At 44.2% G+C, this 13,250-nt stretch overlaps 1 protein-coding gene across 5 annotated transcripts in view; it reads right to left on the bottom strand.

Annotated features, from left to right (window-relative positions):
• Positions 1 to 889: 889 nt before the first annotated feature.
• Positions 890 to 13,250, bottom strand: part of TOPAZ1 (testis and ovary specific TOPAZ 1) — a 627,583-nt gene continuing 615,222 nt past the window's right edge. For all 5 annotated transcript variants that reach the window (XM_063922327.1, XM_063922324.1, XM_063922325.1 and 2 more), the window contains exon 18: positions 890 to 1,275. In XM_063922327.1, the coding sequence (XP_063778397.1) occupies positions 1,062 to 1,275 (214 nt within the window). In that variant the 3' untranslated portion in view covers positions 890 to 1,061. The remainder of the gene's footprint in view (positions 1,276 to 13,250) is intronic.

The following is a 13,250-nucleotide window of genomic DNA, read 5'->3' as shown; positions in this document are numbered from 1 at the left end:
CTCAAGTTCTACATCTTATGATTAAAGGTTTCCTTTAATCATAAGATGTAGGCGCGACGTAAATTGTGCTGTTTGGGTGACCAAACAGGTGAATCCGCACATTTAAACCTCAGCTTAAATCTCCCTCCCCTCTCCCCTCTTGATTTACATATGTATAAGCACTGAAGTATAAGCACCACTATTTATCATACATGTGTTAACTAATTTATACATATATAGCTGCATTATTATTTTGGGTTTTGTACTGCCTGACACTAGCTATTGTACAGACAACTCTGTGAGGATTGTATGTTATTTATGTGGTGAAAGAACTGGGATAAGCATGCATACGGATATAGTGAGCACATACTGATAAAACATAATATTTGTTAGCAAATACAGTAGGACCGGAAAACATAGGTCACAATAAGCCCATCATAGATTTGTGTTGGTCCCTGATCAAACATTATGTGTATATCTTTGTGAAGGACTTATCCTATGTAGAGGTGGTGCTCTGTATGTCTGCATCACTCATATGCTTACAGTGATGGACTTCCAAGTGTCTCTTTCAGTCTGTCCTCACTCTGTCTTTTCCATATCCATGTCTGTAGTTGGCAGCATTATTTCAGATATATTCATGTAAACCCATAATGTGTAAGAATATAGTATCTGTACCATTACATTCTTCTTGTTGTACAATGCTAATATTTTATCATACTCAGCGTTCACATGTCACCTCTGAATGTGTGCTAAATTCAGCAGAAAACATGAAGAGATATGAACGGGGAGTCAAAGGCGCTAAACGAATACACTTGGGAGACAAGCGTGGTTGGTTAGCTTTATGTGGCAACTGTAATGTACAGCACACATAGAATAAAACACTAAGACAAACATGCTTTAAAGTTGTTTACATTTATTCTTATGTATCCACCTTAATTTATAGAATATAACATATAAACCATAACTTATAAACTAGACACAGACATGACGAATAAAAACCTACTAAAAACAGCAAGAAATCAAATTAAACATAAATATATATATATTTTTTTATCATTTGTATTTTTATGTAGCATACAGATCTACTGGTTGCTCCAGATAGTCCCAGCCCACTTCAGGTTCTCATGCAGCCATTTAAGAGACGAGTTATGGTCCAAAATGTAAACTTGCTCCTTTGTGCTGTTGACCGTCATGTGCTTAAGGAACAGTCTGGGGCTGGACATCCTGCTGGCTTCCAGTAATCTGCCGATGGCGGTGTGATAGCTGTCTTCACACTGAGCCTTGTCCGCTTCCACTCTACAGGGGCACAATTGGAGAAACAGGTTATAGCATTACAGTGGATAAACACAATCCTTGCAAAAATTGTATGGTTAATAAAACTATCCGAATGGAAAAATGTTGGAAAATTATGGGTTCCTGATTATAATAAGAAAGAAAGATCTATAAACAAATATAACACACTAGCTGTTCTACCCGTTCTTCGCACGGGAGTTTCTGCTTTTCACGGTTGTAAATATAAATGAGTGTTAAAAATGTGGTAAATCTATGGAGATGTATATTTGAGACATCATGATGTAAGTAAATATAACACACATACCTATATATATACACCTATATATATACCTATATATATATATATACATACATATATATATATATATATATATATATATATACACATATATATATATGGAAAACAAAAGGTGAGAATAGGCGCCTCCTAGTGTAATATTATATATATAATGTGACCATCACCCTTGATATCACCCTGTAAAGTGGAACTGTACCGTGTATGGTGGAATTCCAACCACCTTTAGAATAGCATAAAGTCACAATTTGAGCGGCGTCATCAGTGATCTCAATGATCTCCTGTTAATCTTCCTTCATCTTGTTACTCATTTGGTCAGAAAAAGAGTAAAAAAGACCAATAGTGTAATACTATTTACACAAACAATATACATTTATTTGGAACTAGTCCGACAGTAAAAACATTGCCCGTACCATATAATAAAATAAAAACAGCTTATCTGTGTTTTAAGTCGTCCATACGAGTGAACACTCAACGCGTTTCGTCCTACGCCAACAGCCTGGACTTCCTCAGGAGTGTAATACTAGTGAGTGTATGGACACATATTTATACCCCTCTTAATTAATTTAATTGCACATGTAATTGCTGTTCCTCCCGGTTTTCCGGAAGGACGAAACGCGTTGAGTGTTCACTCGTATGGACGACTTAAAACACAGATAAGCTGTTTTTATTTTATTATATGGTACGGGCAATGTTTTTACTGTCGGACTAGTTCCAAATAAATGTATATTGTTTGTGTAAATAGTATTACACTATTGGTCTTTTTTACTCTTTTTCTGACCAAATGAGTAACAAGATGAAGGAAGATTAACAGGAGATCATTGAGATCACTGATGACGCCGCTCAAATTGTGACTTTATGCTATTCTAAAGGTGGTTGGAATTCCACCATACACGGTACAGTTCCACTTTACAGGGTGATATCAAGGGTGATGGTCACATTATATATATAATATTACACTAGGAGGCGCCTATTCTCACCTTTTGTTTTCCAGATTTACTATTGGTGGGCTTGAACAGCCAACCACTGGAGAAAAGGGCTGCCACCCCACGAAATATAATACTGGGGGAGTATACTCTAGATATAAGAAAATTGACCATAGGAAAAAAGGATAAGTCATCCTAAGAAGGGTTTAGCGCCATTTACCACCACCAACTTTCTACATATATATATATATACACATACACACACACATACAGCTGGGTCCATGTTTATCTTGCCCTCTAATAGGATTGAGACTGGGCAGTCGGACTTAGTCCCCTGCTGTATTGTTCTCTGTATTGTATTGCAGCGGAGAACAATAGGTGAAAGGTTTATGTAAATAAACCATGGGGTGCCTAGGCGCAGCAAAGAAGCCAAGATAACCGTGGATCTATCTGTATATGGACTAGATCTGAGTCAGACACACTAGTGGCCGCTGTTACATTGGGTCGCAGCAACCTACTTACTAGCTTATGCTATTGAGAGAAGCCCCCCTGTATGCAGAAAATCTGTGTGGCTGCATACTGCATGTGGAAGCCTATCACTCCAGCCTATAAGCTGTTACCATTAGTATCTAGACTTACAATCACCCCATGGTGGGAGCAAAGGGTCAGAAACAGGCGTCTCACATCGGTCCACACTTCAAGCGTGAATATTGGCTTACACACCCACAACACTTCCAGACACTCCTACTAGACGGAACAGACCTGTGCATTTCTGCTCAGAAACGTCCATTTCACGGATAGCGTGGGCAGTCGAAGGACAGATCAATCCATATGTACAAGTTTGCTTTGGAGCACGCGCAGTTACTGATTTTTCTTTGGCGCATGTGCAGTTTGCTGAAATCCGTGAGATTAACTTTTGCTTTCAGTTCACAATCAGCCTCATATAGTCCAAAATTGTTTCAGCACTCTCTTTACAAATGACAAAAAGGCCCTGGCACCCTCTTGCAAATTTCCAGAACTATAACACCCCTGCCAAAAAAAATTTTTATAGCCTGCCTACTGTAGGTGACATTTTTATGGACATGACACTTTTATGGTTTATGGCTGCTTTAACACAAGTGCAGTGTTCCATGAAAATCTATTCAGCTTATGTGATAGTTCTGCATCTGGGATCCACTGGTGATCACATGATCACACCCTAAGTTGTAACTTTCACAAAACTTGATTAACCATGTTCGATACCAAAATAAAATTGGAGAAAAAGGGACACACGTTTATAATTACAATTCTATAAGCACACTAATTATTGGGAAAAATAGGATTTTAATTACCTACCGGTAAAAATTTTTTCTCGTAGAGGATGCTGGGGTCCACATTAGTACCATGAGGTAAAGACGGGTCCACTAGGAGCCACTGGCACTTTAAGCTTTTGAGACTGTGGGCTGGCTCCTCCCTCTATGCCCCTCCTACCAGACTCAGTCTAGAAACTGTGCCCAAGGAGATGGACAACTTCGAGAGAAGGATTTTACACAGATAGTGGCGAGATTTACATCAGCTCACACATACAAGGCAAACCAAGCTAACCAGCTTGAAAACTCAGTAACGGCTGAACAAGATTACTTAACCAAGAACTAAGCAGTACTGAACCAAGTAACCACTGCAGGATCACGAAGCGCTGGGCGGGCGCCCAGCATCCTCTACGGACTACAAGAAAAGGATGTACCGGTAGGTAATTAAAATCCTATTTTCTCTTACGTCCTAGAGGATGCTGGGGTCCACATTAGTACCATGGGGATGTACCAAAGCTCCCAAAATGGGAGGGAGAGCGCGGAGGCTCCTGCAGAACTGATTGACCAAACTTCAGGTCCTCAGATGCCAAAGTATCGAACTTGCAGAATTTAGCAAACGTGCTCGACCCAGACCAAGTAGCTGCTCTGCAAAGCTGTAAAGCCGAGACACCCCGGGCAGCCGACCAGGAAGAACCCACCTTCCGAGTAGAGTGTGCCTTAACAGATGTAGGACACGGCAATCCTGCCGTAGAATATGCATGCTGGATAGTGAACCTGATCCAGCGAGAGATAGTCTGCTTAGAAGCAGGACACCCAAGTTTCTTGGGATCATACAGGATAAACAAAGAGTCCGATTTTCTGTGACGAGCAGTCCTCTTCACATAGATTTTCAGAGCCCTTACGACATCCAAGGACTTTGATGAAATTGAGGAGTCAGTAGCTACTGGCACCACAATAGGTTGGTTGATATGAAATGCCGACACAACCTTCGGAAGGAACTGCTGACGTGTCTGGAGCTCAGCTCTATCTTCATGGAGGATTAAGTAGGGGGTTTTACAAGACAAAGCCCCCAACTCCGACACACGTCTAGCAGAAGCTAAGGCCAACAAAGTGCCAGCCTTCCACGTGAGAAACTTGAACTCAACCTCCTGTAGAGGCTCGAACCAAATCGGATTGGAGGAACTGCAACACCAGGTTAAGATCTCATGGTGCTGTAGGCGGCACAAAGGGAGGCTGGATGTGCAGAACCCCTTTCAAAAAAAAGTTTGAACCTCCGGGAGGGAAGCCAACTGTTTCTGAAAGAAAAATGGATAGGGACGAAATCTGGACCTTTACGGATCCCAACCTCAGGCCCATATCCACACCTGCTTGCAGGAAGAGGAGAAACCGCCCCAGTTGAAACTCCACCGTATGAAACTTCTTGGACTCACACCAAGATACATATATTTTCCAAATACGATGGTAATGTCCTAGCCTGCATCAGGGTAGGAATAACCTTGTCCGGAATGCCCTTCCAAGCTAATATCATGCCATGAAATGTAGCCGCGGTAAGTCTTGATAAGCGAACGGCCCCTGCTGCTAGCAGTAGATCCAGAAGGTCCGCGTACTAAGCCCTTCTTGGCCAGTCCAGAGCAATGAGGATTGCCTGAACTCTTATTCCAAGAGTTCTAAAACTCATAAGGAGAATGAGGGGAAGTGGAGGAAACACATACACCGACTGGAACACCCACGGAGTCACTAGGGCGTCCACCGCCACGGCTTGTGGTTCCCTCGACCTGGAACAAAACCGCCGAAGCTTCTTGTTGAGACGAGAGGCCATCATGTTGTCAAAGTCGAAAAATATCATGATGCATACCCCTTGTACTAACCCCTCATGCACATGCACGCTGCTCGTGCACCTGTTCCCCCGTGCGTACACATACCCGCAAGTTGCGTAGGGGACGCTCCAGCGTCTCGTGCGCATAAGATGTGTATTTAAGGCGGAGTTTGTGAGCGTGCGACTCGATCGTAGCATATTTAACCCAAATAGTGCATTTTGTAGTTAATATTCCCCTAGACCATGTCAGCGAGTATGATTAGTTTAAACTGTTCCTGGACAGAGAGATTCCTCTTTGCATGATAGGAAGGGTCAGATAAAGGTTGAAAGGTGGTGTCTAGTATCCAGCTGTAGGGTATTTTAAGGGGAACATTCCGATGTTAGTTAGGAAAGGATCGCTCGCTCCTGTGTATAGTTATGTACAGAAGTAGATTATGAACATTAACTGTATTTGCTGTAAATTACACATGCGGCGGGAATCCTGAGGATACCTCCCACCAGAGCAGTTGGGGAAAGACACAGCCCACCTGTTCAAATCCACCTATGACCTTTGCTGTAATGTAGAGACACATCCCTGTGTCCAATGAACAATGAGATTACAGTTACCATTGTATTGTGAATGTATGTTGTGTATATAAAGACCACTGTTGCCTGGCCAGCCTCATGTCTCTGAAGACTTTCTACCTGAATAGCTGAGGACTGGATTCCAGGTCGCGCTTGCGAAAGATTCCCCACGTATGTATATTCTCTGTAGCCATTGTTCGTCTTATTCTCTGTTATTCTGTTAGATTTCTGTGTTAGCTTGTAGTGTATAACTTGTACTGTTTTCCCCTTTTTTTCTCTGAATAATCCACGGCAGTGTTAGAGCTGCTGTGGTTTTAACCAAACCCGGTGTTGTGTTTTCACTTTCCTGCAAAGGGCTCTCTTAGCGTCTCAATCGCTCAAACAGCATACACTTTGTTAAGGTTTTTAAGCGATACATCATTACAGTATTTGACTACTAAGGTTTAGAGTATAAGCATATTCTTACTGTGTTTTATTAACAAGGTTTAAAGGTTATCAACTGTGTGTGCGCCCGCTGTGTGTATTCCGTACACTCAGCGCAGCTTGTGTACGCCAAGTGCGTACCACGTGCGGGACTCTGTACGCAAATAGCGTACAAAGTGCGTAGCACGTGCACGTGGTCTAGCGGCCATAGCGGCTCCACGGAAATAGTGTATAGCTTTATGTTTGAAGATAATAATTGACATTATCAATTGGGAGCTCATCCGGTTCTCCTCATATCCGCAGCCTAGCAGGACAAGGCAGACTTTTATCTATCAGCAAAGGGCGGGAAGGTAGTATCCCCTGTTAGCCGTTTTGTGGTCAGGGATATATTAGTGCTGATTAGATAAGCGTCTGCTCCGTTTGGTTTGAAGGGATGCTGGTGGGATCCGGAAGGTAAGAACGTAAAGCTATTGTTTGTTTTTTTTAATCTGTTTAATTTCTGTTTGGTGCCAACTGCGCACGCAACACACGTAACACACGCACACACCTGTATTTTATTTGTGTATTTTGCATATCTACCCTCTTGTTTGCCATTAGCATTGATCACGTGCTGAGAAATTTGTTGCTATTTAGTTAAAAGTAAAGAGTAATGTTTAATGGAGGAAGTGTAAAACACACACGCAGCCTGACCCAGTTATAAAGGTTTATACAGGAGATACTGTGTGGTGTTAGTAAGCGATTATAGTTAAATATCGTTTACATTTATAGAAGCGTGTTATTTGTGTTACGGCGGGCGTATCCGGCCTTTGTACACGTGTCTCGGACAGCGTGCGAGACTGCGTACGCAACGCAAAAGCCTACACACGTGGCGTATATTACGCAACGTGCGTACAGATACGCCCACTAGATACAAATCACACGATAGCATTGTTTTAGTTTAGGCGATACGGTAGCCACGCGATAATAGCACAAATTTGTTCAGTTTCCAATATTTTAGTTTAAAAGATCCTTCTCTTATTGCATCACCTCTGGGATTAGCCTGTTTCACCTGAATGAAAGTAATTTTCTGTACAGAAAAATCGTAGTGTATACGAGTGAACGAGCGTGTGTATGCAAATAAAGGTTTTGTGAACCCGGGATCCGGGATCCCAGAGGACACCAGTGAAGTGAACACTTGGTGGCGTGAGATTGGCTTGCTCACGTTAACGTTGATAAGGTATAAAGGAGCAGAGTAGCAAGTAACAGCAGACCAAGAGGTCGGCGAAGTCAGAAATCCGCTGACTAGGTCAAGCGAAGCTCTGAAAACCGTGGCCTGAGAAAGGCCAGCGGTGAGAGCGCAGCCCCGGGGGTTTGCATAGTACCCATATAGGCCCGTTAATACGCTCCGGCTGAGGTTTCGCAGCCTAAACAACCGATTCCGTTGGTCGTGCAGCAGATAAGTAATAGTTACTTATACGCAGTGCGACTGTACCGCACGTTACTGTGTGCATTAGTTAGTTCACCTTGATACCCATTATGCAATTTGCGTACAATCGCGGGGTCATAGACGCTAATTGTACACGTAACGTGATTTGTGTAACAGGTTTTTTTTATTTTAAGGGAGTTTCGCTGTTCACTCAGGAAATCTCAAGCAACTGATATTTACTGGGAGGGGTAGCATACTCCCACACGCTCTCAGTAAATAGAGGTTACACAGGGGCCCTAGGTTGGGTACGACCAGCGCTGCAGACAGTGTGTAGGTGTATTGGCCGACGTGGGCGAAAGTGAGTGAGAGCACTTGTTGGACTTTCACCGTTGCCTTACCTCTGAGTAACTTGGTTTTTGTAGGAATTCGCTGAGAAGGCAATACCTGCAAAGAATGGGGGCCAGTTGCTCAAGTAAGGGACGATCAACCAGGGTTCAGGTTGATATCATTCCGCGGCCCAAAGGGTCGGCGAGGTACATAATGTGTGAAAAATATGGATCACACGCAGAGGTCTTATGCAATGAATGGGAACGAATGACTGTGGATGATAGGGAACCGTTCCCTAGGGTAGGCAGTTTTAATCCTGAGGTGTTGCAAAATCTAAGGAGAAGGATATGTGTGATAAAATCCAAGACACAGAGGATTAGACATTATGATTATTTACAGTTATGGCAACAGGAAGGTGAGATACAACGGGGATTAGCTCAAGCAGCTGGTTCCAACCCTAGCAGGAAACTGATAGCAACTGCACCACCACCACCGTACATAACAGGGGAGAAAATGGCTACAGAGAATGGCATACTGGTATACGATAAAAGTGCACTTAATAAATGTATTAATGGTGATAAGAGTAAAGTAGATAAGTGTATTGATGCTAATGCTAACCCGTGCAAGTTGTATCCCATCCTAAACTTCCCTCAGGACTGCGACCCAGAAGATGAGCCCAGCACGATATCGGCACTCTCTCTAGCAGCCACCATACAAGAAACTCAAGTGGGCACGGCCCAACCAGTAAGAGCAGTAGCGAAGGCCCCTAGTGGAGGGACAGGTGAGGTCGTGTCCACAGGTAAGTACGGTACTGTACATTACGCAGAAACAATTGCACCACACATTATAGAGTCAACACAAAGTGATGTAATTGAACTTAATCCAGTCAGGGTGATCGCAGTCCCCAATGGAAAGACTGACGCACAGGGAGTCACTCCCGTCAGGAACATTGCAATGCATTGCCCCTGGTCCCGGACAGAATTGAGGACAATTATGTCTGAATTTCCCGATCCCAGGAAAGATCTAGCCGCATGTCAAAGGTTTATTAAAGAACTAGGTAACACCGCCGAACCCAATAACAAAGATTGGCGGACAGTGCTGCGGGCATGTTTGCCCTCTAGTATTGACCCTGTGAAATTCATTACTGATTGTAAATTAGATGAAGAGGTACCTCTCACTGATGAATACAATCAGGAGAATGTTAAACAGATCAATCTGCAGTTAGGAGTATATTTTCCAATGGTTGTCAAGTGGAACAAAATTTTCTCCATTAGACAAAAAGGTGAAACTGCTTCTGACTATTTCCATCGAGCACTGCAGGAAATGGCTAGATATACTGGGATCGAAGACATTAAGAATAATGTGCACCATAGGGAGGTAGCGGTGTCTGTATTAATGGACGGGTTAAAGGAAGTGTTGAGAACCAGGGTACAAACCACTCAACCTAGCTGGAGAGGTATTTCGGTGGCTGCCTTGAGAGAGACCGCTATTGAGCATGATCGGAACATCATTAGGCACAGGGAGTCACAGGGGGACAAACTGATGACAGTAAGTATACAGGCCCTTACAACAAGGCCTCATCAGCCTAAACCCCAGCCCCCTGTTGGTAAGTCGAATGTGATAACATGTTTTAACTGTCAGAGAGAAGGACATTACACACAAAGCTGTATTTTTAAAGACCCACATAAGGTATATTGACCCCCTAGACAACAACGTGACACACAATATGACACACGTAATTGGGATCAGGGACCGCAGAGGAGAAGTTATGAAACGCATGCAGGGAAAACAAAGAGGTACCCACCAAGGAGAGACTGGCAGGTCTCTGAAAATTCTCAGTTACCCCCCTCACATATTGTAGCTGCCAGCGCGCTGCGGGGAGGTCACCACACACAATAGGGGTGGGGCCACACCTGTAGTCTGCAGCCAGTGAAATTAATTGCGAGCCTTGGAAGTGAACCTGAGGTCACAATTGATGTAGCTGGTAGATCACTACCTTTCCTTGTAGATACGGGGGCGGCCAAGTCAGTGTTAAATTCAACGGTGGGTATGAAAACCACGGGTAAAACAATCCCAGCAATGGGAGTAACAGGAGTAGTACAACACTATCCTTTAAGTAAACCAGCAGAGATTACGATAGGGCCTTTGCAGACCAAGCACTCCTTTCTGCTGGCTGCATCGGCTCCGACTAATCTACTTGGAAGAGATTTACTGTGTAAGATGGGGTGTGTCATATATTGTACTCCTGAAGGTGTTTTCTTAGATATACCCGAGAATCACGCTCAGGAAGTGCAGGATATGCTATACTCCCCACAAAGGTTAATGTCACACACTGCTGTTACAGACAGGTGTCCATCCAAGGTAGAGGAAATGATCTCCCAGATACCGGAGTCACTTTGGACCAAAGACGGACAAGACACTGGATTGATGGCAAATGTAGCTCCTGTAGTAGTTCAAGTAAAAGATGGTAGGATAGCTCCAAAAATCCCACAGTATCCTCTGAAGCCAGAGGTGGAATTAGGAGTGTACCCAGTCATAGAGCGCTTGCTGCAACAGGGCATCCTAGTTAGGACGTCCAGCACTGCCAATAGTCCCATCTTCCCTGTGAAAAAGAGTGGGGGGAGGGGTTACAGGCTAGTGCAGGATCTAAGGGGGATCAACAAAATAGTCGAGAGCCAATTCCCCGTAGTGCCAAATCCAGCTGTCATCCTTATGCAAATCCCTCCCACTGCGAAATTTTTCACTGTTATTGACCTCTGCTCCGCCTTCTTCTCGGTCCCTCTGCACCCTGACAGCCAATACTTGTTTGCATTCACATACAGAGGAGTACAGTACACCTGGACTCGCTTACCACAAGGTTTAATTGACAGCCCAAGTATTTTCTCACAGGCTTTGCATGACTGTTTACAATCCTTTCAACCTGAGAGCGGATCAGTATTAATACAGTATGTAGATGACTTACTGCTGTGTTCTGATTCACTCGAATCGTCCTTGAGAGACACGAAACAGCTTTTGTTTCATCTTTCTAATACGGGACACAAGGTTTCAAAGGATAAGTTGCAGTTATGCCAGACCAAGGTAAAATATTTGGGACATTGCTTGACACAAGGACTGAGACACCTCACCGCTGATAGAATACAGGCGATTCGCGACATGACTCTGCCACAAACCCAGCAACAGATTTGCACTTTCCTAGGAATGTGTGGGTACTGCCGCAACTGGATCCCAGGGTTTTCCATGCTAGCCTTACCTTTGCAAGAGATGGTCTCATCAAACAAACCAGATTGGATTTCGCACACAGACGAGTCCGAACTGGCATTTGAGAGACTCAAACAGTGCCTATCGCAGGCACCAGCATTAGGTATGCCACATTATGGGAAACCCTTTGAATTGTACGGTACGGAGAGTGCTGGGTGTGCGGCAGGTGTTTTAACCCAGAAACATGGTGATGCCAGCAGGCCGGTAGCCTACTACAGCGCTCAGCTAGACACCATAGCACGATCCCTCCCCACATGCTTGCGAAGTGTTGCAGCAATAGCATTGCTAGTGAGTAAAAGCGAAGATGTAGTGTTAGGTCACAACCTGACCATCCATACACCTCATGCAGTGTCAGCCTTACTGAATTCTGCCCAAACCAGACACGTCTCATCTGCACGGTTTACAAGGTGGGAATTAGCACTAATGGCCCCTGTAAACATCACCATAAGGAGATGCAGCGCACTAAATCCTGCAACGTATCTCCCAGGTGTGCCTGGACAGGCACAAAGGGTGGGGGATGAGAGTGATGGTGAAGGAGGATTTAGTACAGACACTGACACACATGATTGTATGGAATATTTGACCCAAAATTTCACTGCAAGGCCTGACATCAGTGACAACCCACTGGAAGGTGTAGATTTTACTTTTTACACTGACGGTAGTTGCCACAGACAGACGGACTCGGGAGACTTGTGTACTGGATACGCAGTCGTAGATGACAAAGGTACCATAGAAGCAGAACCCCTGGGCCCACCTCACTCAGCACAAGTTGCTGAGCTGTGAATTGGCTAAGGGTAAGTCAGCCAATATCTACACGGATTCTAGGTATGCCTTTGGAGTAGTGCATGATTTCGGGGCCCTATGGCGCCTCAGAAATTTCATGACGGCAGCTGGCACACCCGTGGCGCATGCGACCCACATCAAAAGACTTCTAGCAGCGATACAGGAACCTGACAGAGTGGCTGTTATCAAGTGCAAAGCCCACACGTACAGCCAAGACCCAGTGTCACTTGGTAACAGCCGGGCAGACGAAGCTGCTAAATCAGCAGCCAGCACCCCCATACAGATAGACATCACACAACTGATGGTATTCAATACCGTCAATACACAGAAATTGAGTGAAATGCAAAATTTGTGTTCCCCACAGGAAAAGGCAGTCTGGAGGTCAAAAGGATATGGCCAGGAGTCCTCAGGACTCTGGACAGATGGGCAGGGTAAGCCAGTGGCACCCAGAGCATACCTTCCAAGTTTAGCTGAGGCGGCACATGGTCTGACTCATCTGGGCAAAGAAGGTATGTGCAAGTTGGTAAGAGCCTACTGGTGCGCACCAGGATTCTCTTCTCATGCGGGTAAGAGAGCAATGACATGCCTCACCTGCTTGAGGAAGAATATTGGAAAGGCAATACCAACAGAACCATCCCATATCCCGCCAACAGACGGCCCTTTTCAGGTGATACAAATTGATTTCATACAATTGCCACCTTGTAGAAACTTAAAGTATGTGTTGGTTTGTATTGATGTGTTTTCAAATTGGGTAGAAGCGTTCCCCACTGCCACAAATACTGCTGTGTTTACTGCAAAGAAAATTGTGCAGGAATTTGTGTGCAGGTATGGTATCCCTAGGATAATTGAAAGTGATAGGGGTACCCATTTTACAGGTTTAGTCTTTCAGGTA

Source organism: Pseudophryne corroboree, chromosome 5 (assembly GCF_028390025.1).
Source record: "Pseudophryne corroboree isolate aPseCor3 chromosome 5, aPseCor3.hap2, whole genome shotgun sequence".
Taxonomy (NCBI): Eukaryota; Metazoa; Chordata; class Amphibia; order Anura; family Myobatrachidae; genus Pseudophryne; species Pseudophryne corroboree.
The sequence above is the reverse complement of the archived record's forward strand: the minus strand, read 5'-3'. Positions and strand labels throughout refer to the sequence as shown.